Genomic DNA, 22,967 nt, shown 5'->3' with positions numbered 1-22,967 from the left:
ATCATATATTTTACATTGAATAAATCAGAGTTTAATGACTGATTAAGGGTTTAGGTGAATTTAAAATAGAAAAATGCTTTATTTGCAGTTTATTTTTAGAAATGTAATAAATGTATTACAGTTATTTCATTACAATGTTCATTATAGTTCATTACAGTTCGAAATGTCTTTATATTAAAATGGATGAGGCGTTTCCACCTAAGAAAATAGTACTAATTGCTGTGTAACTTACTCCTATGTAACACTTTTTGATGTTACCTGTTATCTTTTTAAATTCCGTCTCAAACTGGTATTGTTATAATGGAATTTCTTTAGTAAGGCAAAATGCTTGGGTTGCTCTGCAAATAAAAAAGGCATTTAAATGTTTTACATTTGTTTGTATTTATTAGATTAGCTTTAGATTTTCTAAATAAAATTTTTTTGGTTATAGTATCGGGTGAATCAGGGTACTGGACCAGCTTTTTCCATGCGAGATTATCTGTTAACAGGAAAAGCCTCACAGGCAGCTTCTCCCTGCAGTTAAATCTGATATTCAACCAAGTGAAACCAGGCCAACCATCTATCTATCCATATCTTGTTCACACTACCAGATACTGCAGAGCTGCTTCTTCATGCTTAGATTTAGTTCTCATACAGACATTTTTAGGCCATTCAGGTTTGTCCTGTTATTAAAGAAATGATGCATGGCTGTTACTTCTATTCCCAGTAAAACTCATTCTTAGTGATTTGCTTGGCTAATCATTTTAAAAGATTAAAGAAAGGCTAAAACATAAGTGTAATAGAGGTTGTCAACAATAACCCACCACATTTTGAGCTGTGCTATCGACTGGCTGGGTGCCTACACAGACAGATGATTGGCTATATGTCTGGGGAGGAGCAGGGTCAAAGATGCTTTTATTGACAGTTGACCTACTAAAACGTCAGGTTTTCATTTGGCATTTCTGATCTTTTGTCCACCACCTGCATGTAGGCTCTTTTCCAGTCTCTAACAGCTAATACAGCTATTTCTGGGGGCAGTTTTGTCTGTTACCAGTGTAAACAGGCTTCTTAAAGGATTGAATTAGTTAAATAGCCAATTTAGCACCCACAATGCTTTATGTGCTAAGTTGCTTAATTAGCACAAGAATTAACACACTATTGTTCCATATATATTTGGTTTCAGACAGGAGAATATGCTACAGATGAGGAAGATGATGTTGGACCAGCTGGTACAAAGAAAGATGTGACAATTGAGGTTTTCGATTTGCCTGAAAATGAGGACCTGATCTCACCATCTGAGCTGGATGCCACCAAACTCTACCAGAAATTCAAAGAGGTAGGCAACAAGTGCCACATGTACTGGGATTCATTTGGATTGGATGTGTAAAAGCATGCTGACGGTGTTGATGCGCGGTCTGGTGTTTTAATAATATGGTCAAATGTTTACATACAGATGGCAGGGATATTGCAGAGTTGGGTTTTTAATTATTTCTACAATTGTTATTTTCTGTGACAGAATAAAAACATGATATTATTAAAAACAATATTTAATATTTTGTACATTTGAAGTTTTAAGAAAAAAAGGGAACACATAGATGAACTATAGTCTACACAGGGGACACAACCTGAAAGAGATTGGGGACTATTGGGTGATGGCAGGAGAGAGTGTAGTAAGACTGTTAGGCTCTGTGGCATCAGGGGAATGTACCATCTCTCCCTGACGCCACAGGCCTTACAGAGCAGAAACGAGCTGTGCCTTTAAGTACCTGGCCAGCTCGTTAGGGCGAATGGGCTACACCTGTGCCTTCCCTTATTTAAGGGATAGGTGCAGAGCTGTAGCCGTCGCACCTTCTGCTCTTGTTGGCTGATTCTTTTTTCTTTCTTTGAGTTTGTTTGACACTGCGGTGTCCTTTTATGTTTATTGTTTTTTATCTTTAGGTTGTGCCGCCGCACTGTGCCGCCGCCGCCGTGCCGCTGCCGCCGGGCCACCGCTAGTGGGCGCCACCACGCCGCCGCCGCCGCCAAGCTGCCGCCATAGTGCCGCAGCTGTCGTGCCGCCGCCGCCGCCTGGTTGCCGCTCTCAGGTCGCCGTCGGGCCGCTGCCGCCGAGCCGTCGAGCCGCCGTGCCGCCGCCACCTAGAGACCCCATGACTGCGCCCAGAGGAACGTGACCCCCTCCCAGCTACCGCTGGTGACAGCGTCACGTTCCGCCCTCTGGAGCGCAGGAGCAAATGGCCACTTCCCAGCCACCCTGGCTGGTGACAGCGCCTTTGCCATTAACTTTTGAAACCCGCAAATCGATCACACCCGGTAGCTGGCATGGCTCTAGCCAGCATTAGTTGCTGGAAAGCGCCATGCCACGCAGCTATTGTCGGTGTTACCCCCCCTTCTTCGGCCAACAGCGCGAGGTGGTCCATCTCGCGAACCCACTCTTTGCTTCAATAGCGCCGGGAGCGAGTCTGCCACTAGCGCCGCTGTGGCAGGCTGTTAAAGCTCCCGGTCGGGAGGCAGGAGTCCTGGGTTCGCGCCTCGCGCTTCCCCTTTTCTTTTGTATGCTTTTTTTTGTTCCTTTTCAGCCCCCGACGTCCGGCTGCCTTCGGGATTCCCCGAAGTGTTTTTTGTTATTGTTATTCCTTTTATTTTATGTATATTATGTTTATGATTTTGTAAATAAAACCCTTTTTTAGTTAAACCTCCGCATCCTTGGGTCCTTCCTCCCACATCATAACAAAGACAGCATCAGAAGGTGGTCTGTAGGATGTCTTTGGAGGTATATAAAGGAAGAGAGTGAGGGCAGAATCAAGGATCAGATAGTGGAGGTTAAAAAAAGGACTGTGGTGTGAAATTCAGAAAAGAGGTGAGACAGGCGCTGGTTGGTGGTGAAGGGGAGCTAGACAACTGGGTAATGACCATAAAAGTATTTAGTCAGCCACTGATTGTGCAGGTTCTCCTACTTAGAAAGATGAGAGAGGTCTGTAATTTTCATCATAGGTACACTTCAACTATGAGAGACAAAATGAGTCAAACAAATCCAGGAAATCACATTGTATGATTTTTAAAGAATTTATTTGTAAATTATGGTGGAAAATAAGTATTTGGTCAATAACAAAAGTTCAACTCAATACTTTGTAACATAACCTTTGTTGGCAATGACAGAGGTCAAACGTTTCCTGTAAGTCTTCACCAGGTTTGCACACACTGTAGCTGGTATTTTGGCCCATTCCTCCATGCAGATCTCCTCTAGAGCAGTCGCTGGGCAACACGGACTTTCAACTCCCCCCACAAATTTTCTATGGGGTTGAGGTCTGGAGACTGGCTAGGCCACTCCAGGACCTTGAAATGCTTTTTACGGAGCCACTCCTTCGTTGCCCGAGCGGTGTGTTTGGGATCATTGTCATGCTGGAAGACCCAGCCACGTTCCATCTTCAATGCTCTCACTGATGGAAGGAGGTTTTGGCTTAAAATCTCACGATACATGGTCCCGTTCATTCTTCCCTTAACACGGATCAGTCGTCCTGTCCCCTTTGCAGAAAAACAGCCCCAAAGCATGATGTTTCCACTCCCATGCTTCACAGTAGGTATGGTGTTCTTGGGATGCAACTCAGCATTCTTCTTCCTCCAAACACGACGAGTTGAGTTTTTACCAAAAAGTTCCATTTTGGTTTCATCTGACCACATGATATTCTCCCAATCCTCTTCTGGATCATCCATATGCTCTCTGGCAAACTTCAGACGGGCCTGGACATGTACTGGCTTAAGCAGGGGGACACGCCTGGCACTGCAGGATTTGAGTCCCTCTCGGCGTAGTGTGTATACTGATGGTAGCCTTTGTTACTTTTGTCCCAGCTCTCTGCAGGTCATTCATCAGGTCCCTCCGTGTAGTTCTGGGATTTTCGCTCACCGTTCTCATGATCATTTTGACCCCACGGGATGAGATCTTGCGTGGGGCCCCAGATCGAGGGAGATTATCAATGGTCTTGTATGTCTTCCATTTTCTTACAATTGCTCCCACAGTTGATTTATTCACACCAACCTGCTTGCCTATTGTAGATTCACTCTTCCCAGCCTGGTGCAGGTCTACAATTTTCTTCCTGGTGTCCTTCGACAGCTCTTTGGTCTTGGCCATGGTTGAGTTTGGAGTCTGACTGTTTGAGGCTGTGGACAGGTGTCTTTTATACAGATAACGAGGTCAAACAGGTGCCATTAATACAGGTAATGTATTAAAGAAGAAGTTACAGGTCTGTGAGAGCCAGAAATCTTGCTTGTTTGTGGGTGACCAAATACTTATTTTCCACCATAATTTACAAATAAATTCTTAAAAAATCCTACAATGTGATTTCCTGGATTTTTTTTTCTTATTTTGTCTCTCATAGTTGAAGTGTACCTATGATGAAAATTACAGACCTCTCTCATCTTTCTAGGTAGGAGAACTTGCACAATCAGTGGCTGACTAAATACTCTTTGGCCCCACTGTAGCTTGGGGGGGGGGGGGGGGGGGTACTTGGTGTGACATCTGGACAGAGGAAGGAAGAAAAAAGAGACGTGGTGGAGAACAAGCATAATGGTTCAGATTTTTAGGAATAAGGAAGATGTGCAGAGCTGCAGCAACTACAGGAACACTACAGATGTGATGTTTGCTTTGAGTATGTTGATGGGAAGGCCAGATGGAGTTGCATTATGTGTTCGTAGATCTATAGAAAATTTATGATAGGGTGCTGAGAGAGAAGCTGTGGTATTGTATGAAGAAATAGGGATTGGCAGAGATTTATGTGATGTTGGTGCAAGATATGTATGAGGACAATGTTACAGCGGTAAGATGTGCAGTAGGAATGATGGACGGGTTTTAAAGTGGGACTGCATCAAGGCTCCTTCGAGTCCTTTTTCTTTGACAGACGAGATTAGACAGGAGTCTCTATAGACTATGATGTTCGTAGATGACATTGTGTTGTGTAGCAGGAGTAGAGAGCAGATAAAGGAAAGCCTGGAGAGATGGAGGTATGGACTAGAGAGAAGAGGAATGAAAACATGAGTAAAAGGAGGGCATGTGTATGAACAAGAGAAAGGGCAGTGTAAAGTTGCAAGGAGTTGAGGTAATAAAATTGGACATTACTTTGTGCACATGGACACAGTCATGCCACAACGGGAAATGCTCTTCCTTAAACTGTTGCTTCAAAGCTGGAAGCATGTAATTTCCTTTTATATAAACGATTTATTACCAGTTGTTGTGGCTGAATCACATAAATCCAAATATTAGAAGGGGTGTCCCAATATGTTTGTCCATATAGTGTATTCTTACAGTCTTTCATGCTATACTTACAGCTCAATGTAGATGTGCTGCCTTGCAAGAAGGAAAAATCATAACATCCCTGCAACTCCCACCCTCACGGTCCATTATTTCCCTTGGTGCATTTCTTCTGCTCACTCACTCTCTGACTTCTAAATCCAGAGTGCCAGAGAATGAAGGAGAGTTCAAGGCTACAGCGGAGGACATCTCACTCTGTCCCTAATATTCAATTACTCTTACCTTTAGTTCTCACTTCTTTTTCTCTTGTTTTGTTTGGTCCACAGCTACAGATCAAGCACAGTGTCACTGAGGCTGAGATCCAGAAACTCAAAAACAAGGTAGGAGCTCATGGTTTGTATAATAGACAACTATGGTAATTTGCTAACTTTATACTGGCCAGAGCCACAGTGGGTGTGGGGTCTCCTGAAAACTCCAATTAATTGCAGGGCAATTTACAATTCACACATTTACTTGCTCACTTACACCCAGGGCCAATTTGGAGCCGCCAGTATTTGGTATGTGGAAGCCCAGGTCCCAGCAAAACCCATCTACCAGCTGCACCATTTTGTTGCTGGAAAACAACTATAGCATTAGCATTCCTGGAAATGGGGTTGATAAGAATGAACATTTACCTTCTTAAGGATTGGCTAATGTTTATGACACTTGCCCTTGAAACTTAAAAGTTACTGTAATATCTATGAAAAATATGTAGTTGCAGTATAATAGAAGTAGGGCTGTATCTCATCTTTTTGATGGTATTTTCAGTAAATCAGCATTTTAAATCTATCTCTTCTATCTTTTTAACTATGATAAGTGTTCACCTTTATTTGTTTATTTCTTTATATATTTAACTGAAGAACAGTTGTTTGTTTACCCTGGCTGTATTCTATTGCAAAAATTAGGTTTACTTGAAACTGAAGTCACATTAGTAAAGGGTAAAGCTGATGTAGCTGAATTTACCCGAAAGCAACATGGCTGATTGTCAGTTAATTTTTAAAACTTTTTAAATTTTATATAATTATCTTGATTCAGTAACTGAATATTTACTGGATCCACCTTTTGTTTTCTCTCTTGTTATCTAGCTGGCAGCAGTGGAGAAAGAGAAGGCACGCTGGGAGAGAGAAAAGAGCCAGCTAAAGCAGAGCATTGAGGATAATAAAGAGAGGATGTTGAAGCTGGAGAGCTACTGGATCGAGGCTCAGACACTCTGCCACACAGTGAATGAGCACTTGAAGGAGGCTCAGACTCAGTACCAGGTCCTGGAGAAGAAATACAACAAGGCCAAGAAACTCATCAAGGACTTCCAGCAGAAGTGAGAGAGCATCAGCACACATGTCACATATACATTTCAGGTTTGGCAGTTTTGGAGAAGTACATATTTTTAGGATTCCAGCATTGTTGTTATGAAATACAATACACATTTTAGATACAAAAACTGTCTATGGCAACCAGCAGCCAATCAGAGCATGTTTGTGTACAGAAATAACTGTGATTGGTTAGATAAATGAGTGTCCTAATCACCTCACCTAAACCACCAAAACAGGTCTTCCATGAATTACAAGCTTCATGTTCACAAACATTTGTAGTGTTCCAATCATTAAGTCACAGACAAGGAACAGCTGTAGTGATACGTTAAATCCACACTGCCATAACATACATGTCCTTCATGTATTTCAACTGTAAATGAATAAATCATCATCTTACGGCTGTTTATATAAACGTATATAAAAAAACAAAAGGACTGAAGTGTTTAATGGTTACAGTTACAATGAGTTACAGTGGGTGTCATGTCACCCAGAACTGCAGACAGTTTGGTCCTAGCAAGAGTGTCAGTCGTGTCCTTGTCAATCCATCACAGGGTATCACACACGCACCCATTTTCACACTTTTTTACACTTACTTTCATCTATGGGCAGCCTGTCTACCTTCTAGTATTTGAAGGAAACCCTTGCAGGCACTGGAAGAACATGAAACGCTTTCAACATTGCATCTATTTTTAGAATGTAATAATTTTGTTATTAGACTTGAACTCTCATTTCATTCATCTTAAGTATAAAGACTGTATATAGATAGGTATTTTATAGATTTTACCCACATACTTACAAACTTGTAAGATACTTTAAGCCTCTTACTAACAAAATTGAAATTTGTTTCTTATTGTACATATTATTGAAATCAACTCATAACACTTGACCACCAGATGTATAAGTTGTATATAATTTTTATTGTTTTGTTCAAAAGATGTTTGTTATTAAAATGTGAATTTTTTTTTTTTACATGTTTTTACATCTGTTTAAATGTGCAATAATTCACTATTCAGATGGGTTACAGAGTGATAAGGTAGAAGAGGTTTTGCTTGTCAAATGTGTCTGGTTTACACTTTGTCATTTGAAGTGTGCTGAGTGTCAGAATGTTACCTGGATTAATACCAGCTTATAGTTACATTAGATGTAAATGCACTAATAATGCATTTAAACAAATACAAATCCAGTTGCCTAAACCATTCATATGCTGTAACCTGTTTAAATGTGCCATCACTGGTTGTCATTGACCATGTGGGATATGATGGAATACACATCAGCTGGTTCTGTTTGTTGGATGCATTTTGGAAAGATAGATCAATTTAAATGTTATCATAAGTTACCTTGAAGTGGTTTGAAATACTGGACTAAAATGTGACTTTGGTACTTTAACATCTGCGTTTGTATGTGGAAAATAATTATCCAGATAAAATATGTAATCAAATGCAAATGTATCTTTTTTTCCAACCATTTTTCACAACCAAACCCTTCTCCCCCTTTCCCGCCAAACACATAGTGTCATAATGAAGCCGTGTTTCATGTATGCTGGTAGTAAAGCTGCCACATGGTGGTGAGTGCCTTGTGTCAGAAATGCCAGATATAAGCGTTGTTAAGGGGTAAACCTAAATGCAGGAGACCTAACCAAGGCTGATAAATACTGTGACTAAAAGGGACAAAATCAAGAAAGAAAAATAATAATTGAATGAATAAACAAAATAATAAAACCCGAGAACTATACAAAACCAAAGCGTCAAATCATGATTTTTGCTGGAACAAATATATTATGTAAAAATGGACTGAAAAGGGGCTGTTACAGGTGCAGACAGACTGCAGGGAGAACATGAAGAACACGGGTCGAAATGTTTTTCACAACAGCAGTACAATAATGCTTTTAGCTTGGTGGCTACAATCAATCTTAGTACTCTTTGTAACCCACATCAATAGAGAAAACACACAGATAAAGAGACAAGAGGCACAGGTAATAGCTCACATGTATGCCATATGTAAATTAAACCAATTATTGGTCACCCAAAGTCACTCTTTTTACATGTTAAACCATGCCCTACCAACTATATGAGGTACAAACACATTTTGGTGAAGTGTTATGAGATGATTGATAAGTTTATGAAGCAATTGTATTTTAACCTGGTAACTGCATATGAATTTAACTAAAAATGAAAGATACAGCTAGATCCTAATAAAATGTAATACAAATACAAAAAGCATGAAACATTTGGCCAACTTTTGCTGTCTTTTATTTACCTAATGTTATTCATGTATGTTCATTCTAACTGTGTTTAAACACATGGTGCAATTAAAGTGTGCACGAGTGAGGGAGAGAGTTAAACTTTTTTAATTGTTTTTTAATTAGCTGCTTCAACTTGTCTACAGCTTGGCTGAATTTTATTGCAATTCTACTTAAGCCACCATTGCAAATATGAACTCAGTTAAATGGTTAAAGCTGAAGGGTTAAATAAGATAAGATAAATAAGTCTGCACCCAAGATCTTTGATGGGCTATTTTAAGGTTGGTGTCTTTATTGCAAAAGTGTGTCTATAGAGCTAGTATTGTAGGAACTAATTTAATTAGTTTCATTTTTTTGCTTGCTACTGGTCAGCCATGTAGATGAAGCCTTATTGTCAAAGCTATACTCGGTTACTTGTTTTAATGTTAAATTCTACATATACTGTATATAAAGAATGTATTGGCAAATACACAATGCATCAATTAAATGATCATTGAAGTATATAGTCAGTAGAAGCTTCTTTACAGGGCTTTTAGCCCTGTTATAAAGGGAAAGAGTGTTTTCTGTGTAAGCCTGTCACTCTGAGAACACGTAGTCAGCTCAGACACACACATTTGTACCCACACTCTCTTGGAATCCTGACCTTCTTCTAAAATGGTGTGGATGCTTGGCAGGGAGATGGAGTTTGCCCAGAGGGAGGAGGCAGAGAAAAAGAAGCTCGAGGAAGTGGAGAAGGCTCATTTAACTGAGATCAATGGTCTGCAAGTGAGGGTAATTATCTATACACACACAATAAGCATTATAAATGTGTGTAATACTTTATTTAGGTTTCTCATCAGGATTTTACCCTCATGTTAGCATATAATAAAATTATAAAGTCTTTAGTTTATACTTAACGTTTACTGGAGGTTGTAAAATACTGCAGAACAGTAAGACTGGAAGCACTTTATAAAAAAAATTACATTTTTGCCTACAGTGTATCAAGGGATGGACATTAACAGAAATAATTCATAATGTTAGTGATTAGTCCAAAATACATTTTGAAAGATAGCATTAAAAACATGTTTTACTGCTTCACCAAGACACACACTGTCAGTGACATGAAGCACCAGTGTAACTGGTTCTGATATACTGAAAAACTACTACATCGCTTACTATTGTGTATAGTGATTTTAAGCTTGTGTGCATCTGCTTAATGGAAATCTAATTCATGTAGCTCCCAGTTAACAGTACTGGTGCAAACGTTGCTTCATAGTTTGAAACTTGTGACTTACTAATTTCTGGCTGAGCTGCTAATGCTTATAGATGTCACAATAACAGCATTTGCTGTTAACCAGAACAGCTCTAGCAACTCACTAAAATATATCAAGGTGGTAGTTAATGACAGGGCCATTGTAATTTAATTATACGCACCTGATGGCAGTGAGTGTAGCTAAAATTCAGAAAGGAGTGTCAACACACATACCCTGGTCTTCATATACATTTTACAATTTATTGTACTAGAGATAAATGATTGATAAGACGGATTGTCACAGAATGGTTTAAATTCCACCCAGAAGCTTGTGTTGACAGTCAGAATGTAAATAACAAGAAGCCAACACAGTATTATATGTGAGAGTAATATTAACTTGTGCAGATTGCAGAGCTGGAGTCTGAACTATTGCAGCTGATGAAACAAAATGGCATTCAAGTAAACAACAATAATAACAACAGAGTGGAGAGCCACGGACATCTGTTTGATGGGCCTGCTACCCGGCAGTGTCCTGAGAGATGCTTTACTCCTGGAGGTAATCAACACTCACAATTTGGACTATAAGTCTGTCTTTACCTTTCTAGCTTTACACAGTAATTCATTTACTAAAGTAATGGTCATCAGCTAGGCATTCTCTTATTTATCCTTTCTAAACACAAAACAGATGATTTATCAAATGCAATTAGATAAACCAAGAACACCTTGTTGTACAGCCAGTTGTACAGTGCATAAAATCAGAAGACAAAAGTCAATATCTTAAGTAAAGTTCACTTTATGATTGTTAATGGCAGACTTGGTGGTTTATTTGTTCACAGTTTTAATATAAAAATTAATAAATAATAAATATAATTTATAAAAGCACTACAGTACTTTTGTGTTACAAGACAGAACCTGACTGTGTAAAAATTATCATTCCTTATGGCTCATCTATTAAAAAGTATCCACAAATTGGGACTTCATTTTGTATGAAATGGTGCTGTAGTTTTCAGTTTGCTCAGCATATAATACAGATATCAGCTTTCTTCTCTCATTGACCCAAGTCGCACATCAGTAATTAAAGTAACAAGCTTTGAGTAATAATCTTGTTTATTTCAGCTGTGTTTTTTCCATGAGGCTGCACTTTTTCACTAACATAAAGTGGTTTTCTAGGCACAGAAGCCCTGCAAATGTGCTCATTCTGCCAAAATGACAGAGATAAGAGTGGGCAGTGCTGAAATAGTGATTAGGATGCATGGAGATTGAATAAGGCACTTTAGAGAGTGGCCCAACAGCGATGATAATCACGCATCTGGAAGATATTTTTTACAACGAGCTTTTGCTGTCCTGTCAGTAAAATAAAGTTAATTTTTTGATGTGCAGAAATAGTATAATGAAAACGCTTTGAAAGGACTCATGCCTTAAATGTCAGAGCTTTGGAGAAATCAGTGTTGTCTACAATAAGAATGGAGTAATTTACTAATAATAAGTGGGTGTATTGTGCTGTGTTGTGTAACTCTCGGGTCATGTCATGTGTGTCAGAGTTGCCCCAGGCAGTCTGTGTGGGCAGTGAGTTGCTGAAGGGTCAGAGCCAGCAGCTTGGAGACAACATCAGCTTAACCACGGGTCAAAAGAGCCACCAACAAAGGGTATGATACAAGACATACTATCACGTGATTGGGGGTTGAAGACCCAGCAAGTGGCATATACTGTTCTAAGTTGACAACTGTTTAAAAAAAATATATCAACAAACAGTGTATTTACATCTGTTTATATATATTGACCACCTACAGATGTTTTTGTAATGATTTCACAGTCATTACTGTAATATTATTTGTTACCATCTGCTTCAGATGCCATGCTGCTTAGCTGACACTGATTTGAACATGTTCAAGTGACTTTAAAATATTCTAAATTTTGCAGAGATTATTGCTTGTATAGTCATTTGCTACTATAATCTTTTAAACACTCTTGCTAGTATAATCTTTTAAATTCAGGCTACTTTTTGTTTAACCTGAACTAAGTGTCTCTAACTCTGTAGGGTACTCATACACTGCCCCCTGGAGAAGATGAGTCCAGAGCCACTAAAGTTTCTGACAGTGAGAGTAAGTACCATGCAGTCTCCGCCTATTTACTTTCTGATATCACCCCAGTCCTATTGAGTTTAAACTGCATTCCTGTTAAATTCTATATTGGCTTTTAGTTTACGTTTAAAGCCCTAAATATTTTGCTTAACTCTAGTTTATATACTTTTGGCTTTACAGTGTAAATAGGGCTAGTTCTTTTTGGCAAGACTGGAAAAGAAACCTCTATTGCCTTTTGTTGCGAGAAAGGTTGTCTAAACTTATGTCATTCCAAAGAAAAAACCCTTGCTCCAAAATAAAATAGACATAAAAAAGCAGAAGATGTTTTTGCATTGCAGCCTCTAAGCCCATTTTGATGTAAAGCTCCATTGACTGCAGACAGTGTTGTCCATGTCCCAGCAGCATTTAATTCATGATAGACTTTAAATTACATCTGACTACTTGGATACATTTGCTATCAGCATAAGATGTGACAGTATGAATATTTCTTCCAACCTTGAGGAAGAGATACAGTTTTATTTACTTAATGATGAATAAGGAACCTACACTGACAAATTAATAATCTAAGTTGCTGTACGTATTCCAGACAACCCACAATAAACTATATTAAAGAACTCAAATTTGTTAAGGTTTGTAATGTGTACCAATAAACTAGAACAAAACCAATAAAATCCAAATGTCTCTGAAAACGTTTAATTTTATAAATGTGCATGCAGCCATTTTAAAGGCATTTAAAAAGATGAGACCAATGTTTAAGGTTTTTGGTTATTCTCTATATTTATGTTAAAATTGTTAATTTATTTGTTTAGTAGTTTAGTAGTCATAAGTTTTAAAACATACTTTAGACATTCACAGTGTTAGGCTAAGCACAGGATCTATTATCTTGATAACAACTTATTTAGCCTATTAAATCTTTATACCAATGATTATTTATTTCACCTGCTGAAAGTGTTTGCAGAAATGCTTGTCTTCAGTTTTTTTTTCTTGCATTGTCCTAAACTGGACTTACTCTATTTACCTGTGCACTCTGGTGACCTCTGCCGTCATCCTCTGTCTGAGGACGATTGCAGACCAGCACACACCTCCCCTGACATGTTACAGAGTGCTTCTTCATGTACAGAGAACCACACTTTTAGCAGCAAGGAAGTGATTACCTATTCAGCCTTCCCTCCTTCCGAAATAGTACTGTCTGTTAGCATTGTCATGACTCAAACTTAGCATGTTAGAGCTCAATTCAGGTGCCTTGTTTCAAATTTAATGAATAGATAAAAGCGGGTAACAGATAAATACATGCAGGCTGCATTTCAGTTAATAATATAGCCTGCAAATAACAACCAGTACAGTTTTAAGACGATGTGTGTAAATATTGTTTAAAATAAAACATTGATTGGTGTAAGAAGTTAATAATAATATGAATTTGTAATTAACACCTGAGTTAAAGTCACCATTTTTACAGGTTGACATTAAATAGTAGTTAAATAATTATACAAGGCTTTAGTAAAACCATGTATTTAAACTGTTTAAGTAACCTATTTTAAAACTACTAACTTTTTTAATTCCTTAATTGTAACATTTTTAAATTGACTTTTTGAGGGCCAGTAGATATAAGTGTAAAACCTGAAACGTCTTTTCTCTGCAGGTCCCCCAGTGGCATCAAACCTTTCTACTAATCAAAGTGATAAACACAGCAAGAAAATTCTGGACATGGGGTAAGAAGATGGAAATACCAACTTTAATAAATGAAAACCTTATTGTTGCTGTTTGTATTTTAGCTGTGTCACTCTGAGCAGACCACCGTTGTCCATCTAGGTCAACTCTGAGGTGCAGCAGGAGCAAAAATCAGGGACTTGGGTAGAATGTGTAGAATTATCCCGAATGTGTAATCGAGTGGGTCTCTGAGAACCGGTTGTCAAAATGACGAGCATGCTCTGGCCATCTGTGACAACTCAGTTCTCTGATAAAGGAAAGATAGGGAACCGTCAAAACTATCCTGTGAATTTGCGGGTGCCGTCCGCTCTGGAAACGGAACGTCACATCACCTCAATCTGGGCAATCCGATCTTCTTAGACAGTTCCTTTGTGAGGCCTAAAACGCCATAACACGGGGTGAGTTCCCAGAAACAAATAAGTGTGCTGGCAGCTTGCACATCAGTGGAGAACTACTCAGTATCACAGTTTTAGAGAAAATCAGGTTTGCCAACAAAGGAGCTGGCAAAACAGAGAGGGAGAAACCGTCATATTTAGAAAACTGTCCACCTGGAGCTAATTAATGCTCCCTCTGCTGGCCAAAATAGCAATGTAGCTGGACACAACTCTTAGCTTTGCTCACTGCCATCTACTGAGCCATGTTACAAAATGCGTACATAGGAACATTTCCTAAAAGTTCCCAGAGTGTTTAAAATATCCTTTTGCAAAACGAAAGGTTTCAAAATCTTCACCCACGTGCTGTTCATAAATTGTAATTTAACTTAACCTTTCGAGACTCTACAGTCATATATGGGACGTTACATTTTGGCTTTGTTATGCCTTTTGCCTCGTTCTGCTTAGCTTAGACTTGTTGTCCCCATTAGTAGACGCTTTCATCCGCCATCTAGTGACACCAATAAATAAGGTTAAAACAAGATGAAAAATGCATAAGATAATCAAAGCTCTTAAGAGGTTAAACTCATTTACATATACACACCTATTAACTGCATGTATTGAGTTCTGCTCTCTAGCAGAAAATGCTAAAGAAAAGGTCCATCAGTTTAAGAGCAAGTCCACCTTTGAATTGCTCAAAAGAAAGAAAATGAAGGTTTTAAAGTGTTATTAAAGATTCATAAATAAAGCCCCAGGATGTACCATTGTAAACAAAAATTGCTAAGCAAATTAAATGAAAATTGAGTTTTTATTTTTTTGAATTCTTATAAATTGAATTAAATGATTATAACTCAAACACAGTACTTTGTGAGATTATGGTACCAGCTCAGCTTCAGACTGATGCACTGGGCACAACTAAACTGAATAAAACACAGAATTTCACACATTAAAGCTCAAAGTACTAATCTACACTGATTACTGATTACACATCATTATGTAACAGCAGGCTGGTACACTGAGACATGCGAAAATGTGCATTACATTACAACAACATCAAATCAATATAAAAGTGTACACAAATGCAGTGTTAAACTTAATTTGCCTGTGAAACATGCCATTGGGACTAACTAAATATGCAAAGAATGGCCAAAATACATAGCCACCGCTTTGTACACCTATTGCTTCTGAGTGATTAAAAGCAAATTTTCTGCCAGCCAGTCTTAATAGACAAACATTAGCAGTAGTACATTGGCTTTGTCTTTACAAAACAAAGTAGAAGACCAATGAGTACAGAATGCATATATCTTAAAAGTTTTCTGTTTTTAGTTGTGCTATTTATTTGCGAGTTCCCAACGACCTCTGTTAAGCCTTACAAATTTATGGCTGGGCCTACAACAGCCACGGGAACAGTGAAAATGCTTACTTTGAAGTAATGAATGATAAACATCTGCAAGTCGAATGGAGGTTTTATTGGATGCAAGTGAAAAACTGTATTTTAATACTACAGTGCCAACTGTGAATAATGTTGGAGGAGTAATAATGATCATTTTGCAAAATCCGGTTTCTGGAATAATTGCCACATTAAAAAAAAATGCTAATTCCGAAAATTATTATTGTATTATTAAAATGTGTTTTTAGCCAAACCGTTATTACTAATTTTTTCATGTGGTTTAGTAGTCTATATGCTGTATATGTTTTAGTAACTTATTTTTCCTCCTTCACCTCCAGAGAACCCTCAGTAGAGAACAGCGCAGAGAAACCAAGCAAGGTATGATCTGTCATTAATATTATACTCAGCACCAAGGTCTGTGGTATTTTACCTTTCTAAATGCTTTTAGATTTTAAATACATTGAAATATAAACAAGCTATTTATTTAGGCTGTCACAGATTTATTGTAATTTGTAATTGTAATGTAATCTGGATGTAGTCTGCACTATATTTAATGCACATGCTAAATTCCACATTACATTCTTTTTACTACACATGCACATTATAAGGTGCACTGTATACTATTTCTGGTTTAACCACAGCTGAATAGAACCACGCCTTTACTCCAGTTCCTGTAACATAGTAGGGTATCTTTTTTGGTTTAAAGTAGTGTTTAACCTTTAAACTCCTTGTTAATAATCATGATCATCTACAGCCAATACAAAGAAAAACACTACTTCAATCTTCACACAATAAATCTAAACTTAAGTTGACTTAAGTACTGTTGATGATTATATGGACCTAGATAATCTTCTTTCTTACACTGCAGCTTGCACTGACCATATGGTCGAATTACCACTTTGTATATGATTGGAGTTTAGGTTTTCCCTGCCAATAGAACAGTTTGTACTAGCCCAGTTTGCATAGGCACACAGAAGACACACGGTATTAAAAGGTCATGCCACAAATGTATATACATTATAGAACTTTTTGCCATGTTTGTATGTATTTACATTTTTATTTTTAGGGCAACCCACATTAAACTGTGACCCAGGTTCTCTATCTTGCCACTGTTTACTGTCTGTATAAATAATTGCCTAAACAATTGTAATAAATTTAAGCTTTTAATATCATGCAAAACTGCTGAATCATTAATGCTGTTGTTGAGCAGCTCCAACGTTTGAGGTTAAGGCAAAACTGTTTTGTATGATAGTGGTGCTTTTAGTGCTTAGACCCAGCCTCAGAATGAAAGCTTGTGAAACAAAACAGCCAGCAAAGCAAATGACCATCTGTGATGGAACAGGGTTATTCATTACACATTCAAAATACTGTTATTGTCACAGTACCTTATAAATTGTATGTTTAAGTAGACATGACCAATAGTGCTGTGTGTGAATGCCTAATGACATTAATATACATCTGCTGGCTAAACCATAGGCATTAATATGGATTTCATCCCCTTTGCTTTTATATTATATTGCCAAAAAGAATATAGACAACTGATCATGAGCTTGTTGGGCATGTCATTATATGTCATGAGCTTTCCTTAACTTGTTAATTTGCCTTAACAGCCTTTACTCCTCTTAGAAAGCTTTTCACAAGATTTTTAGTTTGTCTGTGGAAATATGTATCCATTAAGTAAAAAATACATTTGTAATACTAAAGTTGAGTGAGATGGCGTCTTTTTCATTTGATGTTCCAATTTATTCCAAAGTTTCTCCTCAACAAACCTTTTATGGACCCCACATTTTACACGAGAAATTGGTGTGGCTGGGCCGATGGTGCAGCAGTCTAATGATCTAGCCCACCAGGACTGAGATCTTGAGTTCTTGAGTTTGAATCTTAGATGTTCTATCAAGCTGACATTTATAATTAGCCATACCTCACACTGTGGCCTCTACTGGCTGGTTAAGGACCCTGCACAAGAAGATGATCAACGGATAGCATAACATGTCTCTTCGTACGTGATACAGTTCTGTGTGAGCCGCCTCCACTGGAGAGTTAAAAGAAGCAGCTGGTAACTGCATTAATGAGGGGGCGTTTCTGCTCTCTTTGCCATCAGGCTGGGATTGGTGCAACTGGCAAAGGTGTTGCTATCAGGGAATTGAAAAACGAGTAGATAGGGAAAAGGTGAAACAAAAAATAGAATACAAATTGGTGTGGCTAAAACACCTGACTCAGTAATTCACGTGGGTATACACATACAGGTTTTTGTAGGTTTTCACTTAGCTGAATAGGTATTATAAATGCCTCAACAACAATCAACAACCTTCCTGATTCTGTAGGCCATGACATATTTGGTATGTTTTAATGCTGACAAGTTGTGATTTATCTTCTCCAGGCTCCTGATTTACACAATGACCTCAGTATCAGCAGCTCTAGCTCAGCAGAGATCAGTGGTATTATCAACAAGCCCAAACTGACTAGCACACTGTCTTCTAATGAGGTAAGACCAATAACACAGGATCTTTATGGTGTTTAGCAGTATAACTATTGCAATCACAGTGCACACTGCAGCTCAGAATGTTCCAGTTTTAAGTTAGTAGATTGTGCTCTCATAATATGTGTATTTCCAATCTAACCAAGTCACATTTTTTGTTGCCCTGTGTGCTGCGTTTGCCAGAGTCTGGATATGATTGATGATGAGGTGAGGCATGTTTTCTTGGATAGAGTGGTTTTTCATGTTGCATTCATATTCACAGTTATCGGTGATGACAGCTGCTTGGTGTTTAATTATTAATACTGTTTTTAAAGAACTTCTTTTTTTAAACTCCGGGACCCAAAGACCCTTTACTTGCAGACACACAGCTGGCACTTAGGATTATGTTCATGATTTTAAATGATTAATTCTTTTAGGATGTTGTTTTTATAAGAAACGTATTTAAATTAATTAATACAAGACCCATCCCTGGCATAGATGATGTTAAATAGTAGACAAAGGTAAGTACAGTGTATCACAAAAGTGAGTACACCCCTCACATTTCTGCAGATATTTAAGTATATCTTTTCATGGGACAACACTGACAAAATGACACTTTGACACAATGAAAAGTAGTCTGTGTGCAGCTTATATAACAGTGTAAATTTATTCTTCCCTCAAAATAACTCAATATACAGCCATTAATGTCTAAACCACCGGCAACAAAAGTGAGTACACCCCTAAGAGACTACACCCCTAAATGTCCAAATTGAGCACTGCTTGTCATTTTCCCTCCAAAATGTCATGTGATTTGTTAGTGTTACTAGGTCTCAGGTGTGCATAGGGAGCAGGTGTGTTCAATTTAGTAGTACAGCTCTCACACTCTCTCATACTGGTCACTGAAAGTTCCAACATGGCACCTCATGGCAAAGAACTCTCTGAGGATCTTAAAAGACGAATTGTTGCGCTACATGAAGATGGCCAAGGCTACATGAAGATTGCCAACACCCTGAAACTGAGCTGCAGCACAGTGGCCAAGATCATCCAGCGTTTTAAAAGAGCAGGGTCCACTCAGAACAGACCTCGCGTTGGTCGTCCAAAGAAGCTGAGTGCACGTGCTCAGCGTCACATCCGACTGCTGTCTTTGAAAGATAGGCGCAGGAGTGCTGTCAGCATTGCTGCAGAGATTGAAAAGGTGGGGGGTCAGCCTGTCAGTGCTCAGACCATACGCCGCACACTACATCAAATTGGTCTGCATGGCTGTCACCCCAGAAGGAAGCCTCTTCTGAAGTCTCTACACAAGAAAGCCTGCAAACAGTTTGCTGAAGACATGTCAACAAAGGACATGGATTACTGGAACCATGTCCTATGGTCTGATGAGACCAAGATTAATTTGTTTGGTTCAGATGGTCTCAAGCATGTGTGGCGGCAATCAGGTGAGGAGTACAAAGATAAGTGTGTCATGCCTACAGTCAAGCATGGTGGTGGGAATGCCATGGTCTGGGGCTGCATGAGTGCAGCAGGTGTTGGGGAGTTACATTTCATTGAGGGACACATGAACTCCAATATGTACTGTGAAATACTGAAGCAGAGCATGATCCCCTCCCTCCGGAAACTGGGTCGCAGGGCAGTGTTCCAGCATGATAATGACCCCAAACACACCTCTAAGACGACCACTGCTTTATTGAAGAGGCTGAGGGTAAAGGTGATGGACTGGCCAAGCATGTCTCCAGACCTAAACCCAATAGAACATCTTTGGGGCATCCTCAAGCGGAAGGTGGAGGAGCGCAAAGTCTCGAATATCCGCCAGCTCCGTGATGTCGTCATGGAGGAGTGGAAAAGCATTCCAGTGGCAACCTGTAAAGCTCTGGTAAACTCCATGCCCAGGAGAGTTAAGGCAGTTCTGGGAAATAATGGTGGCCACACAAAATATTGACACTTCAGGAACTTTCACTAAGGGGTGTACTCACTTTTGTTGCCGGTGGTTTAGACATTAATGGCTGTATATTGAGTTATTTTGAGGGAAGAATAAATTTACACTGTTATATAAGCTGCACACAGACTACTTTTCATTGTGTCTAAGTGTCATTTTGTCAGTGTTGTCCCATGAAAAGATATACTTAAATATCTGCAGAAATGTGAGGGGTGTACTCACTTTTGTGATACACTGTATATATAAGATCTGGTATGAGAGGACTATCACTAAATTTGGAAAATATACATTTGAAAACTAAGTTATAAATTGATTAGTACTAACTTAAAATCTGATCAGCTGTTTTGGACATCCTTAAACCAACAAGTTTCTTGGCCCATGTTGGTATATTTTTATGTGTTGTGTTGCTGCCCAATGACTAGCTGACTAAACATTTACATAAAAGATCAACTTTGTATTGAATTTTAAATTGTATTGAATTTTAAAATATATTTTTGTGCATTTTTGTCTGTTTCTGATCTTACAAAAAGTGTGAATATTTGTGTGTTTGGGCCAGATTCTAAATAAAGAGCGGCCAGTGAAGCAGCACCAGTGGCAGAACTGCAGCGTGCTGGACTGGCCATGTCAGCAAGTGTGTTCCTGGCTTATGGGCCTAAATCTGGATCAGTACATTTCTCAGTTCACTTCGAAAAATATAGATGGAGAGCAGCTTCTGGAGCTTGATAGTGCAGCACTAAAGGTAAGTACAGACTCCTAAGATGACTTAAGACCTGGTATGAAAGAAACTGCATATTGAAAATCTTGATTTAAAAAGCAAGTTAGAAATGGACTTTTTGCGAATTCCCACTTTGATTTTATTTTTGCTTATAATAATATTTATAATAGAAAACAAGTGACATTTTAAAATTTTAGATTGTCTAAAATTTATATCCAATCATGTGTGTTTGTATAGTAAAATTATTCTGTATTGGAAATATATTGTTTTTGCTTTGGCCTAATTGTAACAAACTCCAGTTCCCAAAATGCACTAGTCATAGTCTCACTCTTTGCAGCATTGTCACAAGTGCTTCACATTGCCTGAATACTATCACCTACAGCTCATTTACCACCTGATTAGAGCACTAAATATGGCCTGATGTCTCGAGCTTCATCGTATAGCATTGTACCTGTACTGAACCAGATGCTAGCACTCTTGTTCTATTCCAAGTTTATTCCTAGATTTTACCTTGTTCTGTTTCTTTCAAAATCAGTGATAATGTCAACAGTCTTTTATTTAGTTTACACAATACATGTGTGTCATCTGACTAACAGTGGAAATTGATGACATGTTCATAAATATTTCCCCTAATTATAGCATGTAGAGTGTAAATATTAGAGGTCCCAATACTTACCCCTGTGGAACACCATACTTCACTTTTGTAGTATCCGAGACCTTTAACAGTCTGTCCAGTAAATATTATAGTATACAGTATTATATATGTCATCATAGGACATTAATATATCATTTACTACCCTAAATAATGCAGTTTTATTACTATGAAACTTGCCTTTTTCCCATAGTCTCCTCCCCAGGCAAGTGACACACATGTACCTGGTCATCCACATAATGTAATCAGACAACGCCATTTTTTCCCATTTCTCCATGGTCCACTTCCAGTTTCACATGTCGCATTTATTCAACTCTGTACAAAGAAAGGTGTATTCTGTATTCTGACACCTTTCTTTTACACCAGCAAAGTGTAGCTAGTGTAACTTTATAATGGGTTTGGTCTGGATGAACTAAACTTTGCTCCCCTCAGACATTAGTGAACCTTGTGCTTCCAGGACCCGTGTCAAAGTTGCTTAGATCCTTACGTCCTTACATGTCCATTTTTATCTTCAAGAGCTGACTGTTTACCTGCTGTTTAATATATACATTAACAGCTGATAAAAAAAAAAAAAATAGATATGATAATAAATAATAATAATAAATGCTATTCACTAATCCTGTCAGTAGTTTTAAAGTGTTGCTGATCCATGTATGACATGTTCAAGACCTTAAACTTTAATTAACAACAATTACATTTTTTAAGTAACAGAAACATATTAAAATAGTTGGTGGTAATTAGCCATGCACTGAATATCCGGTAAATAAAAATCTCATTTATATTTATCTTTTATATGTTGTGCATTTCTATCCCTTTGTAGGATCTAGGTGTAGCCTCCGCTCAGGACCGAGCTTTGATTGAGAACAAGCTTAAGGACCTAAAAATGATGATGGAGAAGGCCTGCAAAAACAAGAAAAAGGTGGAAAAGCAGAATGAAAAATTACAAAAGAAAGAACTGGAGCATGTAGAGAAACAATGTCGCAAAAACAGCCAGATCTCAGAGCCAGGAATGGGTGCAACAGAGTGACTCCCGAATTACGCTTGGCCTTTTTTTATCACTTAAGTAACTGATGATGCAAACCAGGGCTGTTTTGGCAGACACAATCTTACTGAAAAAGGCACTGCTACTGAGCTGCCACCAAATCACTCAGTCCTGATTGAGATTCAGTTTCTTCAGAAGGACTTTATGTAGTTTTAATTTTAGATGAGATTTTTTTTATTTTACAAAGGTTTTAGATTGATCTCTCTCTGTGATTTCATTGTCTGAGAAATGTCTATTTATTCGGGTTTTAAGAAAATGTACATTTTGCCAGAGTACATATAAGCTTAAAATAAATTCATAAGCAACTTTAGACATATTTATAATGCATATATACAGGATATATATATATGGGATATATGTCAAATATGCCATTTTCTATCAGATGTGCGATTTACTGTGTGTGGATGATCTCCTGGCTAAAATGCACAGGTCAGAGTGATGGACTGTATTGCTATCACATTGTCTGTGTTGCTTTTTCAGACAGCTTGAGTGCTGCTCACTGGAATACTGAATTTTACTGTGAGACGAAAGCCATTCCAAGTATTAAAACATTTACAGACCTCACACTAATTCCATCA

At 38.3% G+C, this 22,967-nt stretch overlaps 1 protein-coding gene across 1 annotated transcript in view; it reads left to right on the top strand.

Annotated features, from left to right (window-relative positions):
• The window catches only part of ppp1r9a (protein phosphatase 1, regulatory subunit 9A), a 61,775-nt gene extending 39,055 nt beyond the window's left edge, over nucleotides 1–22,720 (top strand). The window contains exons 6-17 of the mRNA XM_063014000.1: nucleotides 1,163–1,315; nucleotides 5,548–5,601; nucleotides 6,346–6,575; nucleotides 9,484–9,580; nucleotides 10,446–10,596; nucleotides 11,580–11,686; nucleotides 12,079–12,142; nucleotides 13,761–13,830; nucleotides 15,928–15,967; nucleotides 17,970–18,074; nucleotides 20,537–20,719; nucleotides 22,168–22,720. Coding sequence (XP_062870070.1) covers nucleotides 1,163–1,315; nucleotides 5,548–5,601; nucleotides 6,346–6,575; nucleotides 9,484–9,580; nucleotides 10,446–10,596; nucleotides 11,580–11,686; nucleotides 12,079–12,142; nucleotides 13,761–13,830; nucleotides 15,928–15,967; nucleotides 17,970–18,074; nucleotides 20,537–20,719; nucleotides 22,168–22,374 — 1,461 coding nt within the window. The 3' untranslated portion in view covers nucleotides 22,375–22,720. The remainder of the gene's footprint in view (nucleotides 1–1,162; nucleotides 1,316–5,547; nucleotides 5,602–6,345; nucleotides 6,576–9,483; nucleotides 9,581–10,445; nucleotides 10,597–11,579; nucleotides 11,687–12,078; nucleotides 12,143–13,760; nucleotides 13,831–15,927; nucleotides 15,968–17,969; nucleotides 18,075–20,536; nucleotides 20,720–22,167) is intronic.
• The last annotated feature ends 247 nt before the right edge of the window (nucleotides 22,721–22,967 follow it).

This window comes from Trichomycterus rosablanca, chromosome 2 (assembly GCF_030014385.1).
Source record: "Trichomycterus rosablanca isolate fTriRos1 chromosome 2, fTriRos1.hap1, whole genome shotgun sequence".
In the NCBI taxonomy this organism is placed as follows: Eukaryota; Metazoa; Chordata; class Actinopteri; order Siluriformes; family Trichomycteridae; genus Trichomycterus; species Trichomycterus rosablanca.
Note: the sequence above shows the minus strand (reverse complement) of the source record. Positions and strands in the feature narration are given on the sequence as shown.